The sequence below is a fragment of the Papaver somniferum genome, chromosome 7 (genome assembly GCF_003573695.1).
Source record: "Papaver somniferum cultivar HN1 chromosome 7, ASM357369v1, whole genome shotgun sequence".
Taxonomy (NCBI): domain Eukaryota; kingdom Viridiplantae; phylum Streptophyta; class Magnoliopsida; order Ranunculales; family Papaveraceae; genus Papaver; species Papaver somniferum.
The window spans coordinates 82,390,659-82,413,487 of NC_039364.1; the positions used below are offsets into that span (position 1 = coordinate 82,390,659).

Here is a 22,829-nt window from a genome sequence, read left to right on the forward strand (position 1 = left end):
CTTAGTTCTGAGGTAGACAGTCCAGATCAATCAGAAATGGGAGAACCCCGTACACTCAAGGATTATATGTACCCAACTAGAACTAGTCAACCATCTTGTATTGTGCTACCCGAAGCCAATGGCCATTATGAGCTGAAATCGAGCACAATACAAATGCTTCCAGTTTTTAGAGGTTTAGAAAATGAAAATCCGTACCATCACGTGAGAGAGTTTGAGGAGATTTGTGGAACTCTGCGTTTCACTCAAATGTCTGACGAAATCCTAAAGTTGAGGCTTTTTCCTTTCTCCCTTAAAGATAAGGCTAAGGCCTGGCTGTATGCTTTACAGCCTCAATCCATCATGTCTTGGGATGACCTCATCAAGGAGTTTTTCAAAAAGTTTTTCCCAAATCACAAGACTGCGACAATTCGTCAAAGTCTGAATAGCTTTGTGCAATTAGAGGGTGAGACCCTAGCTAGATACTTGGAGAGATTCAATGAATTATTGCTCCAATGTCCCCATCATGGTTTTGAAAAATGGAGACTTGTGCAAATTTTGTATGAGGGTCTAGATGTGTCCACCCGAACAACGGTTGAGTCAATGTGCAATGGTCTTTTTGTAAATAAGACTGCTGATGCGTCTTGGGACTTCCTGATTGAAGTAGCTGAGAAGACGCAACAGTGGGAATCCATTCGTGAACCTAGAAAGACTACACCTGTAGCTAGGGTCCATAGGATTGAGTCTGATTTTGAAGGAAGTGTAAAGATGGCTGCGCTAGCAAGAAGAATAGAAGCGTTAGAACTACAGAAAAACGCAAACCCTTCTCCCACTACCTTTTGTGAACATGTCGAAATGGCTATCTGTGCTCTATGTAGTGGATCTGATCACCAAGTCAATGATTGTCCGGAAATGCATGCATTCCAGGAATCTAAGCTTGAGCAAGCAAATGCTATGTTTCAAAAACAAGAGCACAACCCATATTCACAGACCTACAATCCAGGATGGAGAAACCACCCCAACTTTTCATGGTCCAAAGGCCCTGCCCAAGGAGGACCATCTCAACCAAATCAAGGCTATCAAAACAACCAAGGCTACCAATACCCTAGAAATCCTCAACAGCAGTCGTACCCTCAATACACTGCTGATAAGAAATTGTCCAGCATTGAAGAAAGTATCAATCAATTGACCCAACATCTGATGAAAAACGAGAAAGCAACTGATCAGCGAGTCACCGCTCTAGAACTACAGATGGGTCAAATTTGCGATGCATTGAATACAAGAGAAAAGGGTAAACTTCCTAGCCAACCCCAACAAGAACCAAAGAGGATATTTCAAGCAGGCACAACATCATCATCTTGCGAAAGAACCTCACCCGATCAAGTCCATTCCATCACCACTCTCCGAAGTGGTAAAGTTGTTGAGAACAATGTAGGCATACCACAAACAAGTGAATCTGAGCCAAACTTAGCATTGCCTACACCACCTAAGGAAACCTCTAGTCCAGAAAAAGAATCCGAGCACATTAGTGAAGCCGACAAACCTACTGCTAGGAATGTCCCTCTACCTCCTAATGTTCCTATTGCTCCTTTTCCTCAGAGGTTAGTTCGCCAACAGATAAGCACCCACTACAATGAGATGTTAGAACTGTTTAAAAGAGTCAACATCAACATTCCTTTTCTTGAGGCAATTAAGCAAATCCCTGCATATGCCAAATTCCTCAAAGATTTGTGCACTCAAAAGCGCAAGATTAATGTGCACAAGCGTGCTTTCTTAGCTGAACAAGTGAGTTCCATTATTCTCAACAAAACTCCACCCAAGTTTAAGGACCCAGGTTGTCCAACCATCTCTTGCACTATCGGAGAACACACGGTCAATAGAGCTTTATTAGATCTAGGTGCAAGTGTGAACCTCCTGCCATATTCTGTTTATGTGCAGTTAGGTCTTGGAGAGTTGAAGCCTACACCTATAACTCTCCAATTGGCAGATCGATCTGTCAAAGTTCCTCGTGGAGTGGTAGAAGACGTTTTGATTAAGGTTGAAAAATTCTATTTTCCTGTAGACTTCATTGTCTTAGATACCCAACCTGTCCAAAACCCAAATTGTCACATTCCTGTCATTCTAGGACGTCCATTCCTGGCGACGTCCAATGCGATCATCAACTGTCGGAACGGAGTGTTGAAACTCTCTTTTGGAAACATGACTGTAGAATTGAATGCGTTTAATGTTAGTCAACAACCTGTGAATCTTGATGATGAGGAGATACATGAAGTCAATATGATTGAGAGTTTGATACAAGATTCATTGACTAGCATTATGTCAAAAGATCCCCTGCAAGCATGTTTGGAAGGTGTTAACATGGAGTTATGATGAATACACTAGTGAAGTCCAATCTTTGCTCGAATCTGTACCTCAAATGGACATCACTAAGTGGCAGAATACAGTGGAACAACCCCCACTTTCTGAGGAGTTTGTTATATCTTCGGACGAGTCGCCTAAGGCCAACCAGGAATTGAAACCATTACCTGAGACTTTGAAGTATGCATTTCTAGGTCCTTCTGATACTTTACCTGTTATCATTTCTTCACAATTAAACATAGAACAGGAAAACAAGCTTTTAGGAGTCCTTGAGGAGCAGAAAGAAGCCTTAGGATGGACCATCTCAGATCTCAAAGGGATAAGCCCCACCATTTGCATGCACCACATTAATCTTGAAGAGAACGCCAAACCATCTAGGGAAATGCAAAGGAGACTTAACCCTAACATGAGAGAAGTCGTTAAGAGTGAGATCTTGAAGCTACTCGATGCGGGTATCATATATCCGATTTCAGATAGTAAATGGGTTAGTCCCATACAAGTTGTGCCTAAAAAGTCAGGCATTACTGTGGTTCGGAACGAAAAGAATGAGTTAGTCCCTTCACGTACAACCACAGGATGGCGAGTATGTGTCGACTACAGGAAGTTGAACACAGTAACAAGGAAGGATCACTTCCCGCTCCCTTTCATAGACCAAATGCTAGAACGTGTGTCTGGACACAGTCACTACTGTTTTCTAGATGGCTTTTCCGGTTATAACCAAATCCATATTGCACCAGAAGATCAGGAAAAAACTACATTCACGTGTCCATTTGGGACATTTGCTTTTAGGCGTATGCCCTTCGGGCTGTGTAATGCACCCGCTACTTTTCAGCGGTGCATGATGAGCATTTTTTCAGACATGATAGATAGTTTTCTCGAGATCTTTATGGATGATTTCTCTGTGTTTGGTTCCTCTTTTGACGAATGTCTGGACCATCTAGTCCTTGTGCTATCAAGATGTAAGCAAAAGAATCTGATTTTAAACTGGGAAAAATGCCACTTCATGGTGAACTCCGGCATAGTTCTAGGACACATCGTATCGGAAAAAGGAATTGAAGTAGATAAAGCTAAAGTCGACCTCATTCAGCAATTACCTCAACCCCACTCTGTGAAGGGGATTCGATCATTTTTAGGTCACGCTGGGTTCTACCGGCGATTCATCAAAAACTTTAGCCAAATCTCAAGACCTTTGTGTAACCTACTTGCCAAAGATGTTGTCTTTGACTTCGATGCTTCTTGTGTGAAGGCATGGGAAGAACTCAAGACTCTCCTCACCACCGCTCCTATAGTCCGACCACCAGATTGGAAACTGCCGTTCGAGCTCATGTGTGATGCCTCTGATTATGCCGTTGGCGCTGTTCTAGGGCAACGTGTTGATAGACTACCATATGTGATATACTATGCTAGTAAAACTCTTAATGATGCTCAACTCAACTATTCGACTACCGAGAAGGAGTTACTTGCCGTGGTTTTCGCATTAGACAAGTTTAGATCTTATCTGATAGGGTCTAAGATCATCATATACACAGACCATGCGGCTTTGAAGTATCTTCTTTCCAAGAAGGATGCTAAAGCTCGCCTTATTCGATGGATACTCTTATTACAGGAATTCGACATCGAAATCCGTGATAAGAAGGGGTGTGAAAATGTGGTTGCTGATCACTTGTCTAGATTAACTTTAGAGTCTATTCATGAATCTGAGCTGATTAGAGAATCATTCCCAGATGAACAGCTGATGTCTATCTCAGACCTTCCTTGGTTTGCTGATATCGTCAACTACCTTGCTGCAGGTAGGATGCCCTCACATTGGTCGAGACAAGACCGCTATAAGTTTTTGGCTGAAGTTAAACACTTCATCTGGGATGACCCATATCTGTTTAAGTATTGCCAGGACCAAATCATTAGGAGATGTGTCCCCAACACTGAACAGAAAGATGTGATATCTTTTTGCCATGACCAGGCATGTGGAGGCCATTTCAGTGCCAAGAAAACCGCTGCAAAGATCTTGCAGTGTGGATTCTATTGGCCATCATTGTTCAAGGATTGCCATGATTATTGTGTTGCTTGTGAACGCTGTCAAAAGCTAGGAAGCATTTCGAGGAGAAACATGATGCCATTGAACCCCATTCTGATTGTGGAGATTTTTGATGTTTGGGGGATCGACTTCATGGGTCCATTCCCTATTTCTGACGGTAGATTGTACATCCTAGTCGCAGTTGATTACGTTTCTAAGTGGGTAGAAGCCATAGCAACCAGAACAAATGACCACAAGGTGGTACTTTCATTCCTAAAGGAAAACATATTCGCACGTTTTGGTACCCCTAGAGCTATCATCAGTGACGGCGGTTCACATTTTCGTAACAAGTACTTTGAGTCTTTAGTACGCAAGTATGGCATAACTCACAAGGTTGCTACTCCGTACCACCCTCAGACTAGTGGACAAGTAGAAGTTTCTAATAGGGAAATTAAGCACATTCTGGAGAAGACGGTCAACCCGTCTAGGAAAGATTGGTCATTAAGGTTGAATGATGCTTTGTGGGCCTATAGAACAGCTTATAAGACACCAATTGGCATGTCCCCCTATCGTCTAGTGTATGGAAAGTCGTGCCATCTACCTGTGGAATTAGAACATCGTGCCTACTGGGCAATCAAGGAGCTAAACTTTTCTCTGGACGAAGCTGGAATTCAAAGGAAACTTCAACTCAACGAGTTGGAAGAATTGAGGAATGAGGCTTATGACAGTGCCAAGCTGTACAAGCAGAAGATGAAGATGTTTCATGACAAGCGTATTCTGCGCAAATCCTTCACTCCTGGTCAGAAAGTCTTGCTGTATGACTCCCGATTACATCTTTTTCCAGGAAAACTGCGTTCCAGATGGAAGGGTCCGTACCTAGTACGCACAGTTTTTCCTCATGGAGCTGTAGAGTTGGAGGATGTCTCCAACAAGAACGTTTTCAAAGTCAACGGGCAGAGATTAAAGCCATTCCTTGAGCCATTCCCACCCGACATTGAAACAACCAACCTGGAGGACCCGGTCTATGTGGACTAAACTAGTCCACTCTTTCCCTAAATAACCAAACAGTTTTCCAAATGTTTTTCTCCCCTAAAAACCAAAATTTTTCTTTTTCCCATCCAAACCAAATGTCTCCCGACAAAACCAAAATTTTCCAAAAAGTCCAATCCCATTAAAAACCAAATTTTCTTGTAGATAATGTGTTAGTTAAATTTCCTTTTGTATATATTTTGTGCTCATCCATTGTGACTGCTAATATGATGGATTTTTGCCTTGAATAACGGAGTTTTAATCGAGCTACCACCGTACAATCGGGTATTCTCTCTCCTTTTACTCTACTCAGCATGTTCCTCTTCATATATTGTTGTATAATTCTTTCCATGTTTTGAAACATTGAGGACAATGTTTAGTTTAGGTTTGGGGGTATGGAATGGATACCATGATAATATGCTATAATTGAAAACGAACTCCTTCTTCTTTTTGAAAAATCGAAAAATTCAAAAAAAAAATTAAAAAAAAAAAAAAAAAAAAAAAAAAAAAAAAAAAAAAAAAAAAAAAAAAATGAAAAAAACATAAAAATGGAGCTCATTTACCTTGAAATGTTGACTCTTGTGCAAATATGTATTTTTATTAGGAGTCTTAGTCTAGATATTTAGGCACCCTGATTCTAGCACAATTCACATAGTGATAAGAAATTTGCACGCGCACGATCTACCAATACATGTATGGCCTCGATCTTCAAGGTGTTGGATAGGAAGTTACGATTGCCAATCACTTTAGAATACTGAACGAAACTGACTAGCTTGTTCTTTGGTTGGTTGGGATAGAAGGTGGAGGTTACATTAAGAAAGACAACCATCGAATTTAACTGGGTGCATCAAAAAGGGCTACCTCTTGCAAAGTGTCATGTAATTTTGTTTCTTGTGTTATGTATCAAAAGTGTTTCTTCTTCAAAAAAAAAAAAAAAAAAAAAAAAAAAAAAAAAAAAAATAAAAAAAAAAAAAAAAAAAAAAAAAAAAAAAAAAAAAAAAATCAAGTATTTATCAATTCCATCATCTCTTGTTCCAAAAATAAAAAGAGATTTGTCAATGTAAATAAGAGTCATGTAAATATCATCTTTTGTTGTTTCTTTGTAATAAGCAAGGAGGGTGTATGCCATTGATGTACAACGCGAGAAATTGTGAAATACCTCCAACTCATTCACAATTCTCGTAAAGTCCGGACAGCTAGCTAGATTTCGACCTCAGTTCTTAGCCTGAGAAACTATCTCTTGGTGATTAGTAGTCATGACTTCAGATCTTTCTTTACACATGTGTAGATACACTTTACACTCTTATCACATGTCCTTATTTGTTATCAGTGCTAGGATTGTGCCTTGATAGCTAGATTGACATCTCCATTTTGCTGTGAGCTTCTACTGTCTTGCACATGTCACATTTGATGGAATCTGAGCTATATTTTGACCTAGAACTTTGTAGGTACGTTCTAAGCAAACCTTCACGAGACTTCAACTCGTCCACTAGGGACACTTAGTGGTTTAAAAGGCTTAGTGCATACGCTAAATGCATTCGAGAGACCAGCGACAGTGGTATAGGTAGGATTTCCTTAGTTTTGTTTTACTTGAGGACAAGTAAAATTCAGGTTTGGGGGTATTTGATGAGTGCTAAATAGTGCATATTTATATATTTTGTTGGCATTTAACTCATCTTTTGTGCATTAATTCTACATTTTATCCCATATTCTGTATTTTCATTGTTTTCAAGAATAAATTTTTTCTTACTTAATTTTTCATTTTTAGGTAACAAATAAAATCTGGATGAAGTGAGGAGCAAAAAGAGCAGAAAAGTAGTGAAAAGCCGGGAGGAATTACGCAAGGAAGCCGCGAAGAATGTTGTGCACAAGACCAAGAGGGTAGAAATGGGCTCAAGAAGGAGGAATTGTTCTTAAAGAAGTTATGGGCCTGGCATACCCAAGGCCCAAAACCCTTTCTCAAACCCATTTCCACTACCCAAGCCCGTATCGGATTTCAGCCGTCAGATTGAAGCATCTCAGCATCCTACGGTCGCTCCATCATCGCACATCAAACTCCGAAGCTCCCGCTTTACATCGCAACGCCGATCTCCATCTTGGGCCGTCCTTTTCGTTGCATTCCTCCATCCGACGGTCGCTACCCACAGCCTCCCATCCCATCGTTGGATCCACCTACCATCGTCACATCCTACGGATCAGCTCGCCAAACATCGAATCAGATGTTCCCGCTTCACACCCTAGCACCGATGCCTATACTACCACCCAAACACCTCCTTCTTCCCAAAACTTCATCTCCTTCACCCGACAGTTGCAGAGCTCTGCAACTCCACCACCTCCCCTCTCTGCCGCTGTCACTTCCGTCACCACCACCAGTTCCATCACTGCCACTACTATCTCTTCACCGACAACACCCCCATATCCCTAGCCTAGTTATTTTCTTCTTCTCACAACCTCTGAAACCCTAGGTTTTGGGGTGAGTAAAATAACTCGAAATTAGGGGACAATAGGAGCAGAGGAAGAGCATCAAGGACTAGAGGAGGCATGGGTCGAGCAGATTTTGGGAGTTTGTAAGTTAAATTTTGTGTAATTTAAAAAAAACCCTAATTTTCTGATTTGGGGATTTACAATTAGGGTTAGTGTTCTGGTATAAATTGTACACTGTGTAACATTGTGAGAGGGAGGAGACCCAAGTTTAATTTCAGTAAGAATTTTCTCTATCAATTGGTTTTTGTTCTGTGTTCTGTCCCTGTAGCTTTTCTCCATGTATAATAACCCTCTTAGTATCATGTTAGGCTCTCTAACTATGAACTAAACATCTTAACTGGGGCTAAGATGAAACCCTTAGCCTGAATGCTAATTTGTGTGCTGATGTGCTGCTGTTTATGCCAAGATAATTGTGTAAGATGAATTTTTGTTGATGAATACATGTTGCTTTCACCTAGAATGTCAAGCATCCTAGGTAGTTAGAATTCCTCTATGTATGTTCACTGACTCTAAATTGCTTGTTATTGTGTTTTGATTAGTTGTGCTTTAAACAGACAACTAATGCTTGCCTTGATTGAGTGATTGGAGGTAGTTTATCCATTTAAAGAAGCTGAGTAGTGCATTGGTTCACATGCTAGTATGGGCTGAGAGGTGAATTCTCAACCCTAGTTTCCATTCATCTGATTCACCCTATCCTCATTGCTGTTCAGAAATTTTCTCATTTTCATTTGCTTGTTCATCTTCAGTTGTTTTTGTAACCTTGCTTCAATCTCAATGATTGAATTAGTGTAATGTTCTGCCTCTAAATCAGCTATTCAGTTAATGTAAATGATTAGTAGTTAGTGATTAATGCTTCAGGAATAAAGACTGTGTTGATTTTGATGCTAACCTGAAGTCAATGCATTGAATGTTTAATGTTAGTGGAAAATTAATGTTAGTTCTGTCTAATAAATGCTAGTTCTGTTTATGATTGAGAAATTAATGCTAGCTCAGTTAATAACTGTTAATGGTTGTGAATTTAATGCTTGTTCTGTTAATGGTTTTTAGTGGAAAGTAAATGTTAATTCTGTGTAATGATTGGGAAGTTAATAACTGCTAATGATTAGTTCTGTTGAATGCTAATGATTAGTTCTGTTTAATGTAATTTGCCCTGGTTAGTGTAATCAGCAAGAATTTGGTCACAATAAGAAAGATAGCACCTGCACCCCCTTGTCCCTGTGGAACTGACCTGTGCTTGCCCTGTGTTGCTTGCCGACACTGTGCACTTGCAGTAGAATTTTTAGGACTACATTTCTAGCCCCAACACCCACCAACGGTACTCGTAGAGCTTCTTGATCCCACAAAAGTCTTTAAACGATCGGTCATAAGAGATTTCGCCTAATTAGGATACTTTTCTTTCCAGATAGACGGCTCCATAAGAAACAACACGAATGATGTTTGCATGGATCTTAGTATAGTTTCCAAGAAATGCAAACTCAAGTATTTATAGACCAAGGTTGTTTGGACAACAAGGAAATTCCATAACTGAAAATATTCTCAAGATTCGGTTTTCCTATTCCAATAATTACCAAACCATATTTCCGAAATCTCTCTTAGAAAACTTATATTATTAGTGTAGCAGATTAACTATTAATATTTTTCAGATGATATGCTGGTAATTAAAACATATATTATGAAAATCATAATTAAATGCTTTTCAATATTTCGGTTCAGGATCACCTTGAGTATCAACGAATATCTTTGAACAATTAATGATAAGAGTTATGTAATGTTCAAATAATGTCGACATCTATAAGTTTCTCAGCAAACATGAAGAGATATGTAAATATTGGAAACTCGATTTTGGTCCTTGGGATAGGTTCTACCATGACTCACAATGTAAGTTTTGACTGGTTATACCATGCTTCCCAAACTAGGTTGTGACCCGTTACACCATGCTTCCCAGAGGTAGCTTGTGATCAGTTACACCTTACTTCCTGAGTTAGCTTGTGATCGGTTACATCTTGGTTCCAAAGTAGCTTGTGACCGATTACAACTAACTTTTCAAATTAGCTTGTGATCGGTTACACCTTGCTTCCAAAAGGTAGCTTGTGACCGATTACAACTAACTTCCCAATGTAACTTGTGATCGGTTACACCATACTTCACAAAGTAGCTTTGACCGATTAAAACATGCTACACAGTATAAGTTATGACTGGTTATACCTCAATTCTCAGCATAAGTTAAGATAAGTTCTACCTTGTCATTTTGCATTGGTCGTCGAAAAGATATTCAATAAAGAACCGAACCAATCATGATTTCTCTTTCGATTATGAAATAAGTTCATACATCTACTTCCTTAAACTAATGTAATAATACAGAGTTTTTTAGGTTGAAATCACACCTTTATCTTACACTCAATCAAGTAACTAAATACAAAGATTATGTTTATGTCGTATTTACGAAGTTCCAAAAGATAAGCATTTATACTTAATAATTCAATAAATTCCTTGACACTTTGATCATAATGATATGACCAAGTCTAACCACTAGAGTATTATATATATACAACTTCGCATGTTATGTTTTCAATATAATCCGACTTGAAAGATACGTTAGGAATGGAAACAAGATCAAGTCAATATTACTAACCTCAAGAGGAAGGATGATGTCTTCATTGTTGTCGTTACTTCTTCCAATTCTTCAGGTCTTCGGGGTAATACTTGTACGTCTTAACATTCCTAGACTAACCTAAAAAAATTTGACTCTAGTATTTAATCAAGCGACTCTAGATGAGTTTTGATACTAAAATATGACAACCAAACTTGACATACCTATGTTCTAACAAGGGATGAACCAAATCTTTAACCAATTTTTCTTTCACCGCCTAATTCAATGTCCGCACATTTAATCTCATCGGTTAAACAATTTAACGAAAGTAGCAGTTAGATCTCTCGTTTTATTTTTATTTTAATAGAAGAACCAATTTAATATCAGCTCCGCCCAAAATTATTTTCTCTTTCACCGAGATGAGATAGAGAGACGAACAAAAGTCTAGGGTTTGTTTGGGGATTCAGTAGATTGAAATCCTAAATTGAAGATTTAAAAAAAGGAAAAAAGAAGAAGATGGAATCGAAATGAAGAGAGATAGGCAAGGAATTGGAACCCTAAATCCCCAATTTGTACTTAAAAAATTAAAGAAAATATGAATAATTAAAATCAGTTGAAATAAACCAAGATAATGGTGATGATGTTGTTGTAACCCTTTTTTTTTCTCTCTTTAAAATTCCATAGAAATAACTTCTTCTTTTTTTTGTATGAAATTTGTTATGCTTTTTTTTTGTCTTCCCAATAAGTGAACCATTAATTCCTTCTTCTTCTTCTTATTCAATTTCACTATATCAACAACATAATTGGAGAATTGCTAATCTTACACCAAACCCAGGTTTTTTGGGTCATTTGTTGCCACCATTGAGTATACTATCAAGGATGAGATTATATATTTTGACGTTGTTTCAGTTAGTGTCTCTCATCCCTAATTGCCAGGGACATCAGCCGAGCTTTTGTTAGATTGTTTGTTCTTTCAATTTTAGCTATACATGCCTCGCATTATTATTTTATTAAAATTGTGTTTATCTTTAGGGTTAAATAGATTCATGATCTTCTCATTTAACTGTATGTTGTAGCGAACTTTGGAAAACAACTTTGGGTGTCATATTTTTGTGAAAACGAAAAATAGTATGAAAAATTATAGTTTCCCGACGTGCAATACACGCATACTCCACTTGTTGTTTTTGTTGAAGGAATGAGGAGCTTCGAAAAGCCCCTAAGAGACTACCTTATTTATATCGAGGTTTGAAGGATTACACAGAAAAGGTGGTAGATAGACACACCTTCTTGTTTCATCATTGTACATTGGTAGTGATACAACAATTTTATAATGTAATTTATTACGGTTTTTGAGATTACGTAAAACCGAATAACCCGGAAGAGACTAACAGAAGTTTTGATCATACAAGTGAGAGAAATAATGCTCTAAAGAATATCTTGATCATTCCCCACACCGGTTTGTTGATCACTGATGGTATCCCTCTGAACTATCACATCATTAAAAGTAAGATTTTTCTTGAATTGAAATTCCAAAACATATATTTTTGTCTCATCTTTCAGAGAAAAGATAGTATCAAAATCAGTCTGACATCCTATTTATTTTACCAAAAAAATCCAAAACAATCTTGGTGAATAACCAAAAAAAAATCGTCCAACACAGACATTTGTTAGCCTGACCAAAATCCTAATATTGGAGTTAATGGCTTATTGGGTAAGCTACTTGTTCTCGTACTAGAGAAAAGATGATCAGTAATTTCGTGGAATTTGGTAACACAAGGTGACAATAGAGGACAAAAACTTAGAAGAAGTTAAATAAGTGGGATGTAGGTTGCGGCTAGTGTGGGGTTTGTGTCAAGTAACAGTAACCAACCCGTCACTTGACTTTTCACGTTAAATTGACACTTCTCCCAACACGTCACGAAGGGCGGGGAATTTCATTTCTTTAAAAAACAAAAAGTAAACTGAATCTTTCTCACTCCTCTCTGTTTTTTTCTTCTTATTTTAATTCTTCTCTCTGTTTTTCCATAAGAACGAACTATAGTAAATACATTACACGGAATAATAAGCTAGCTTCATCATCTTCAACTCATCAACTCTAATAATAATAAGAATAACGATATAGTCTGAATTTGATATTCAACAACCAAAACCCAGACTAGTATACATATACATTACTAAATCTCTGAAAAATTAGTGTATAACTTTATTTTCTTGTTTATGATTTTAGTTTTGACATTTATATTAAAAGTGCACATGGCTTCTTCTTGAGGGAGGTCTTCTCTCATCTCTATTCCCCAAAACCCACATTTCTTAATTCCAAAAACCTTCACCCCCCCCCCCCCCCCCCCCCCCCCCTCACATGCATTCTCTCTTCTTAATCTCTGATTAATCACTTTCTCTCTCTCACTAATCTATAGTTTAGTACTGAGTTTTAAGACTCTTTCTGTAGAATTCAGAAAGAAAGGAAAAAATCTATCTAATCGTGTTGGGATCAACATTATTAAGAGAGAAAATTTTGCATGAAAATATAAAAACTTTTGTTTATCTTACACTGCTAATATTAATTATACAACAATTAGTTACTGTTTGATTGCTATATTTTGATGGTTTGGATCACAAAAAGATCATCTCAAAATCGTGTTTTTCTCGTTTACTTTTAAGGTATTTCTCCCTCCCTTCTTATTTCCCCTCCTTTTTCTAGCAATGTATGTTCTTTTTCATTATGTATCTTGTATTCTGATTATTGATTGCATGAATGAAATCTCTCTTCTCTTTTTCTATTGATTGATGGATTTACAGGATCTTTGTAAATGATGGAATGAATTCTGTTTTCCTGTTGACTTTTTTTTTTGTGGAAATCTGTAATCAAAATGTTCGAATCAGAAACCAATTGAATTGAGTTATGAAAATCGATTTTTTCTTTTTTCAAATCTTAATCATCAGTCTATTTGTGTTTTCGAACTCAATTCAGAAAACCCAGATTATGTTTTGATCAATTAGTTTTAACAACCAGGACTACTTAATTCGGAGTTGAGCAGCCTCAATCAGGTAATTGATTGATTTTTCATATCAAGACCTTTGAAACGAGAATGGTTTTTTGTGAAATTTGTGTGTTTCTTTTTTTTTTGGCTGTGGAAATGTGATTTTGACATCAGTCTGTGCTGTAAAGTATGTATGATCATTGGCTCCAAGTAGCCGCAATATTCGTTATGGGCATTAAGTAGCACAGTACTACTAGTATTTATCATTTTATTTATTCCAGCATAAAAGTGAGTAACTGTTCTCTGCTATAATTGTTGTGTTGGTTTATGAGTCATACATTAAAATTTCAATATGAACAAGGTTGAACAATTTTCGCAGGAATTTCAGGTGTTCGCAACACGTCCATTTCATCACCACTGCTTACAAAGAACGAGAGAATTGAGCTGAAGAAGACCTGCACCTGAAGGTGTTCCACTTTCAAGTCAATGATTGTTAAGTGTATGTTTTGGTTATAAATTTGAACAATTTGGTGATGTTATAGATTTTTTTTGATGGTTTGCGAAATGGGGGACGACAATCTAGAAGATGTGGACATGGAAGTACCTCTTTCTTCCATGTGGCCTGAAGATCTTGATAAAGAAGTCGGGAGAAAATTTAATATAGAAAAGCCTGGATTGGATCAAGGTATGCTAGAACAGGTTAAAACCCAGGAGGATGCTCTCAAAGTGGATTTTAAGCGGCTTTATGAATTGACGAGTTACAGCGAGAAAGGGTCGATTCAGTTGAATAACCTTGTCAAGAGCTGGGAGTATAAGCAGAATAATGCTGTTCGTCTTCTCAATGAAGAGCGTGTCATCTTAATTAAACAAAGGAAAGAAATTGAGCTCAAAAAATTGGAGATTCAAGAGGAACATCGGTTTGACGAAGCAAGTCTAGGTGATAAGCGGCCAATATCTATATTTGAAGGAGATTATGATATATGGGACGCTGCACCTCGGAGGAGACTGGATATTGTTGTTCAAGAAAAGCGAGTCGAAGTAGATGCCGAATTTGACACTGTTAAGTACTGGAAGCTGAAGGCGAAGCAACTAGAAAAATGGTTAGAGGAAAGCTTGCAGAGAGAGCAGGCATTAGAAGAGAAGCTACAAGAAAACATCAAATTGCTCGAGACACAAGCATCACCGGTAGAAGAATTGTCCCAGGTGTTAAAAAGAGCCGATAATTTCTTACACTTTGTTCTCCAGAATGCACCAATTGTCATCGGCCACCAGGTAATATGCATTTCCATTTCCGAAGTTTGAGCAGAATCTGACTCGGAGATCTTAGCGGTGCTCCGATATAGGAAATTGAGCATGGTTCATGGTCATGTAGTGTTTTTTTTACTGAAAGATCTTATTCGTCTGGCTCATGCTGCTGAACTTGAGTATGTAGATATTCGACGTGGTTCTGTTTCATTATTTAGAGAAGAAAAACAAACCAAGACAAAGAACCTAAGCAGAATTCATATTACCAAATATAGCTTGTGCGTTTAAAATATAGGAATTGTATATAAGTGGGTGGGTTTGAGAGTATCTTACTTTCCCAAGTCATATCCTTCTCACCAGGGGCATGTTGTTGACTCACTAGCATGAAGAAAAAAATAACAATGAATAATGTCTGCTGATGCAAGAAGTACATTACCTTAAGTATTGAAAATCTCCCAAATATAATTCCTAATTTCGCATGAATTTTTTTCCGGTATGTCCAGTGAATACAAAGCCAGCATAAACTTGTAAGTTGCTTGTTTCCAGTAAAACTCTTTTTTGAAAGTTTGGTGTATGTTACTACTTGCCGGGTCTCATTGATAAAACTACAATGTTGATAATGTAACTGTGATATGCATCTAAGATGGAAACTGTTGATATAATTCTTTAAAACCTTCACATTTTACATGACAGTCCACTTTTTTGTGTACAGTATCCTACTGCCTTGTATTGTTCAGAGATTGTTTCCTTTCCATATGTCAATGTCTCTATTATTTCTTTTGAACTGTTTTGTTGAGCTCTTAATTGTCGAAAATGATTTTCTTTTTCTGTTATCATTTCATTACAGGACAAAGATATGCGATATCGATTCATTTACAATCATTTTCCAAGTTTGGGAGAGGAGGTAACTAGTTGTAGATTCTAATCATATAGATTCACAAGCTAAAACATCATTTATGTAAAATAAAACCTGATAGATTACAGTTCATACAAGATTAGCAGCATGTCTTATTAAATTTTTCTGTCAGTGCAGAAAAGTATAGTTTTTGTAGAGTGTTTATGAGCTTTGATTCCCATACATCTCTTCACATTCGTTGGTTTATCAGGATATCATTGGAAAAACAGATGTGGAAATTTTTAGTGGAACTGGTGTTAAGGAATCCCAAGACTTCAAGAGAGAAGTCATGGAACATGGTAAACCTGCAAAGCGGGAAATCACGTTCTCGACTGAACTATTTGGGTCAAAGACATTTTTGATACATGTGGAACCTGTATTTAATAAGGCAGGAGAAACTCTTGGTGTGAACTATATGGGAATGGATATAACAGATCAGGTAACATGTCTTAATTGATATACCGTCTCCTTCTCCCCCTTCACTTTTTTTTCTTTCTTATATCTAAAGTTGATCATTCAGATGTTTACTTGAAGTTACTCAGTAATGTAGAAACTAAAGCATTCTTTCCATTCCTAATTGGCAATAGGTTATAAAAAGAGAAAAGGTTGCAAAGCTTAGAGAGGCAATAGCTGTACAAAAAGCTAAGGAAACGGAACTTAACAAAACGATTCACATTACAGGTTTATCTTCCATCAATTAGTTATCTTCACTACTAAGTTGGCAAAAAATGTTGACGTTAAATGTATATTTACTTTTTGTTTTTCTTTTTTCAGAGGAAACAATGCGAGCGAAACAAATGCTAGCAACAATGTCTCATGAGATAAGGTCTCCCCTCACAGGGGTTGTTAGTATGGCCGAGATTCTCTCTAACTCGAGACTAGATCGTGAACAACGGCAATTGTTGGATGTCATGATGTCTTCTGGAGACCTAGTCTTGGCACTTATCAATGACATTCTTGACCTCTCCAAGGTCGAGTCAGGTATGCAATTCATCACTTCACAGTTTCTTTACTAATGCCAAGTAGGAGTAGAATATTTGTGTGTGTGTGGTTGCTTGCAGTATCAGTTTCATAGTGTAACTAAGAATTTTTTATTTGGCTTTCTTTTAGGTGTTATGAAGTTAGAGGCTACAAAGTTTCGACCTAGAGAAGTGGTAAAACATGTTCTTCAAACCGCTGCAGCATCATTGCAAAAGGAATTAACCTTGAAAGGACATGTTGAAGAAAAGGTTCCTTTGGAGGTGAGAACTTTACTACTGTTTCTTATATTAATGTAACTGTCTTTTACTTCCTTTATAATGTTTCTTTTTCCTTGATGTTCTTTTTGAATGTAATGACCTTTAGGTTATTGGTGATGTTCTAAGGATTCGACAAATTCTTACAAATTTGATCAGGTAAGAATTCACTGAGTGAATATTCTTTCATGATTTACATTGTCTTTTGTTTTGCATGGGAATGTATCAAATTAGTCCACTTCTTTGTTCTTCAGCAATGCAGTCAAGTTTACCCACGAAGGCAGCGTTGGAATAGACCTTTCGGTGGTCTCAGAGCCATTGCACTGTCTCAGGAATGGTGAAGTTTCAGAAAATAATGGAGCACCTAATGACAGAAAAAACACAGGATCGGCTGAAGATGAATACAGGGAGGATAATCCTCAGAAATATGAAAACACCGTGTGGATCAAGTGTGATGTATATGACACAGGAATTGGAATACCAGGTGCACTGTTAGCTATGTTAATTGTGCTTTGTGTTGGATTAGAAGACTTTTTTCTAATGTTTCTGTTTAAGCTTAAAATATGATTTTGACATTTTTCCTGTTTTGATTCCTTTGGATATTGGTTTGGCTGACATTGCCTCTTACCTTGTAACAGAAAAGGCAATACCTACACTCTTTAAAAAATACATGCAAGCAAGCGCAGATCATGCTCGAAAATATGGTGGGACTGGACTTGGCCTTGCAATCTGTAAGCAACTGGTGAGCTCATATTTTCCCGTGCGCTCTTTATATTTTAATTCACAGCTCATTTCTTAATCCTGGCAGTGATGCAGATACACAAAGCTCTTGGTTCCTTTAGCGTTCATCATTTTACTACCCTGATGCAAAAAGTTTCAGAGTTGTTGTAAATGGAAATGCAACGCAGTTTTTCTGTTTTCAATGTGAAAAGACTCAAAGAGAACAGAGATTTACAAGTCTAATTGTAAAATTTGTTTGATACAGGTGGAGTTGATGGGTGGTCATCTAACAGTGACTAGTACAGTGAACTCTGGTTCAACATTTACGTTTCTACTACCTTACAAGGTTTCACCTGAGAGAGAGCCATCCGATGACTTTGAAGATATGGATGGTCATGAAGTTGTTTCCTTATGCGATGAAAACACCGATGAAATAGATTCTGGCGTCTATCTCTTTGAACCACGCACATTAAGTTCTTTGTTCTCATCCGATGGATCGTCTTCAAGAACGAGTAAATCATCAACAAATAAATTGGGATATAACAGTATGAATAAACTTAACAAATTCTCACAGGATACATTTGCATTCAATTCTAAATACAACTGTACATCCAGAGGGGTGGCTTCACTCGAAGATGCCAGTTCAGCGACTGATGCTGCAAGGCCGTTTTCGCAACCTGGAACTTCATTAGAACAGGACAGAAATGGATCTCATAGAAGTGACTCATGTCATAACGAATCAAACTCCCTCCCACAGCAGAATTATGCAACGGAATCCCCTCGAAGCGAAAGGAAGTGGGTAGAAACAGATAAGATTATGCAAGTTACGGGTCAGAGGCAGGATCATGACGGAGGGAAATGTAATGGTAGTGCGGAACTAAACAAATCGAATTGGAAACCTAAAATCCTTCTTGCGGAAGATAGCAAGATTAATGTGCTGGTAGCAAATAAAATGATGAAGCAGTTAGGCCACACGTTAGATATTGTGAATAATGGAGCAGAAGCTATTCGGGCTGTACAAAATCATCGATACGATCTTGTTCTGATGGTAATTTCCTAAATATAAATTGGTTTTAGTGCTGTTAAAACCCAAAATTGGTCCAGAAACTATTATTCCATTACTCAACATGTTCATAATATCGTTTTCATCCATGCAGGATGTCTACATGCCCGTCATGGGAGGCCTTCAAGCAACCAGGCTGATAAGATCTTTTGAGGAAACTGGAAGTTGGGATGCTGCTGTAGAGGCTGGAATTGAAAGGCCCACGTCGGGTTCATTACAAAATGGTCAAGATTCAAGGGCCTCTAAGAGACGGCTGCCCATTGTCGCGGTAAGAACACTCTGATTTTGCAAAACATCAATACCAATTCAGGTCTTATTGTATCTTATGGCAAGAAGCCACCATTTGCGGTAGGAGATAACTAGTATCCAATGGCTGATAGATAACTAAGCTGATTGACAATATTCTTTTACTAAGAATTAGCGTTGCCCTCGCCCAGTAGGAAAACGTTATCTCATGACGAAAAATATTGTAGGAAATAACAATTGGTCCTAAGAATAATATATTAGAGTTAGTTTGGTCCAGTTGACCCAGTCAATTGTCTGTTTGGTCCATTTTAAAAATATAAATTGTTATTTGGTCCAAAAAATTATTGTTTGACCCTATGGTGGACAATACCCACGCTGGATGACGTCATCAATGATGTGACCGTGGCAAAAATACCATTTTTTCTCTTTTTTTCTCTCTCTTAATAAAAATAAATAAATAAAAACTTAAAACTTAAATATCTTTTGAAGCATATGTCCAAAAATGATAAATTTTATATATTCGGAAAGCCCTCGACGATAGCTTTCCAACGAGTACCATGGTCGCTATGTTTCAGAGCTTTTAATTTTTGCCTTATTTTTAGCTATAAAATGAATTATTATACGAGTTCATTCTACAAAATGAACTACTTTAATGAACTATTATACGAGTTCATTCTACAAAATCAACTACTTTAATGAACTATCATGCTAGTTAGATCATTCCAAAAAGTGAACTCTTTGGATTAAATGACATACGAGTTCATTCTACAAAATGAACTACCTTACGACTTCATTCTACAAAATGAACTCGTATAATAAACTATTATTACAAGTTCATTATACAATATGAACACCTATCACGGGCCCATTCTACAATATGAACTACCGTTTACGAGTTCATTTTATAAAATGAACTACCATAATGAACAACTATTACGAGTTCATTCTACAATATGAACTACCATTCTTAATTACTATTACGAGTTTATTTTACAACATGAATTATCAATCATACAATATGAACAACTATTATGAGTTCACTCGAAATTAAGAACATCTATCACGAGTTCATTCTTCAATATGAACTATAATAATGAACTACCATTGCGACTTCATTCTTCAAATTGAACAATTACTATGAGTTTATTCTACAAAATAAATTGCTAGTGTATACGAGTTCATTCTACGAAATGAACTGCTAGAACTAGAATGAACTACCATGTTATAAAATAGTGTTCATTCTGAACTACTATTATACCGCAAAAAAAAAAGTTCTAAAACATAGCGACAATGGAACTCGTTAGAAAGCTATCGTCGAGGGCTTTCCGTATATATAAAATTTATTAATTTTTGACTTATATTTTAAGAGATATTTAATTTTTAAACTTTTATCTATTAAGGTTAAGAGGAGAGAGAAATTAGTAGAGAAAATAAAGAAGAGAGAGAAAACCAGAAAAATGATTCACCTGAGGAGGAAAGAAAATAAGAGAAAGAAAATGTAGTTTAGATATTTTAATATTTTTAAATAATTATGGACCAAATGGAAAAGATGATTTTTAAAAGGACCAAATAAACATGAGACCACCTAAAAAGACCAAACAATATTTTTCCCAAAAATATTCTGGAGTCCGTAATGTAGGGCCAGCTGTACTCACTCACTTTTAAACGAGTGCTCGGGTGCTATATCGCCAACCAAAACTTGTAGTGTAACCTGGTTTCTCTTATGCCCTAGCACAAAATAGCTCAGCAGTTCTTCTTGTTCTTGATTTTATTTTAATTATTTTTGTATTATAAGTTGATTTTTCTTTTTAACAATTGCAGATGACGGCAAATGCCGAGTCAGAGAGTGCTGCGGAATGTCTAGCAAACGGTATGGACTCATTTATATCCAAACCTGTTAATCTTCAAAAACTTAAAGAATGTTTAAAACAATTTCTACAATGTTAACATAGAAATCTGTAAATTTTTGCTTCTGTATAAAGAAAAAAAAAGAAAAGGAATGTAATGTAATGTAGGAAAGTTTTGTAATCAAAATATATCATCTTTTTGTCAGTTTAGTAGTGTCCTCTCCTGTTAAATAGTCTCGATTCAATAATTTTTTCAATTTTTTTCCCACCGGACTTTACAAATATGACAATTTTGGTTCATATACTCCTTGGAAATTTGTTATGGAGGGTTACGGATACCAGAATGACAGTTACGATTTTATGGCGCACCGGAAATCAAGTCAAGTATTTTGGCTTTAGGCTTCTTGTTTCGGTGGTGGGATTACAGTTAGAAAGTGACAACAAGTGACAACTTGCTTAAACACCAAAAAAAAAAAAAAAAAAAAAAAAAAAAAAAAAAAAAAAAAAAAAAAAAAAAAAAAAAAAAAAAAAAAAAAAAAAAAAAAAAAAAAAAAAAAAAAGCAAACAAAATGCACCTAATTTGTCATTACTCATCCGGTTTATCCATTAACATACATTTGAGTATACATAGTGATCATTGTGGTAGGCACACCAAATCTACTCTCCACCTTTGTCTCGTCGAGTTAGATATGGATTAGTTGTGTAGAAAATATGATATCAAAGACTTGATGAAAAGAACACAAAACTTAACTCAAACAAACTTTCTTCAATTGATGTGTTTCGTCTCATGGCTCAACAGCCTATTTATATGACTCACAAACTTGACTCTCAAGTAAAAAGACTTTCCTAATCAAAAACAAACTCTAACAAGAAACTTCTAGACAATTCTCACGTAAACAAATTCTTAAAACCAGTAATACTTGCAACCCAAGTAAACTTCTAAATACCGTACCATGGTCAACAACTCTTGTTGATCCATCCACTTCATGTCAACTGTCCCAGTTGATCCATACTATACTGGATCAACACACACTGTTGATCCATATCACTTTCTTCACACTGTATCAACACACAATGTTCATCCTTTCTATCTTTTTCATAGTATCTTGGTTTACTTCTCAACATCCTCCCTTAAACCAAGATACTCTTTGCTAATTATTCCCAACTTTCCATGCAAGTAAATGAAAGTGTTAGACTTCAAAAACTTGGTGAAAATATCTGCTACTTGCTCTTCACTCTCAACAAACTCCACAGCTATCTCTTTGTTACTGACAAGATCTCTAATGTAATGATACTTAATATCAATGTGCTTACTCCTTCCATGAAGCACTGGATTCTTAGTTAATGAAATTGTAGACTTGTTGTCACAAACTATTGTTGTTGGTGTCTTCTGTTCTTGAAACAATGACTTCAGCATCATTCTTAGCCATACAGCTTGTGTAGCACAGTTGCTAGCAGCTATATACTCAGCTTTTGTTGTAGATAATGCAACAACTTGTTGTTTCTTTCATGACCAAGAGAAAAAACTAGTTCCTAACTGAAATCCATAACCTGATGTGCTTCTTCTTCCTTCTGTATCACCAGCCCAATCACTATCAGTAAAACCAAATAGTTTTGGATCTTCTGAAACATTATAGAGAATTATCATACTGGTTGTACCTCTGACATATCTCAGAATACGTTTTGCAGCTTGTAAATGTGATTGTCTGGGTTCTTCCATAAATCTGCTAACCAATCGAACTGCATACATAATGTCAGGTCTTGTAGCAGTCAGATATCTAAGACATCCAACAAGACCTTTAAAGTCTGTTGAATTCAAAAGTTCTCCTGAGCCTTCTCTTATCAACTTCAATCTCTCTTCTACTGGTGTTAAGATTGGATTACAATTATCCATCTTGAAACGCTTTAGTATTCCTTCTGCATATCTTTGTTGATTGATGAAAAATCCTTTTTCAGTTTGTTGTACCTCTATACCAAGAAAATATGACATTAAACCAAGATCTGTCATCTCAAACTCCTTCACCATATCCTCCCTGAATTCATTAATCATCTCAGAACTATTTCCAGTAAATATAAGATCATCAACATATAGACACACTATGATGTGATTGCCAAGAGTATCATCTTTCAAATACAAAGTATGCTC

The 22,829-nt window shown here is 36.8% G+C and overlaps 2 protein-coding genes across 3 annotated transcripts; both read left to right on the top strand.

Moving 5' to 3' along the window:
- Positions 1 to 2,734: 2,734 nt before the first annotated feature.
- LOC113300445 lies at positions 2,735 to 4,771 on the top strand (the record flags this gene model as incomplete). The annotated part of the gene is made up of 4 exons (XM_026549661.1): positions 2,735 to 2,822; positions 3,546 to 3,740; positions 3,942 to 4,298; positions 4,545 to 4,771. Coding segments are annotated over 4 exons (867 nt in total), but the record flags the coding sequence as incomplete, so codon positions are not given.
- An 8,091-nt stretch (positions 4,772 to 12,862) lies between these two features.
- LOC113297760 (histidine kinase 5-like) lies at positions 12,863 to 20,901 on the top strand. 2 transcript variants are annotated; one of them, XM_026546335.1, is made up of 14 exons: positions 12,863 to 13,112; positions 13,812 to 13,899; positions 13,975 to 14,704; positions 15,525 to 15,581; positions 15,784 to 16,011; positions 16,160 to 16,253; positions 16,347 to 16,553; positions 16,683 to 16,813; positions 16,917 to 16,966; positions 17,062 to 17,291; positions 17,446 to 17,549; positions 17,793 to 18,575; positions 18,685 to 18,858; positions 20,658 to 20,901. In XM_026546335.1, the coding sequence occupies exons 3-14, from the start codon at positions 13,985 to 13,987 to the stop codon at positions 20,781 to 20,783; spliced, it is 2,904 nt and encodes a 967-aa protein (XP_026402120.1). In that variant the 5' UTR covers positions 12,863 to 13,112; positions 13,812 to 13,899; positions 13,975 to 13,984; the 3' UTR covers positions 20,784 to 20,901. The 2 variants fall into 2 exon arrangements, with proteins under 2 accessions (XP_026402120.1, XP_026402121.1); XM_026546336.1 differs by having other exon boundaries at positions 13,821 to 14,704.
- The last annotated feature ends 1,928 nt before the right edge of the window (positions 20,902 to 22,829 follow it).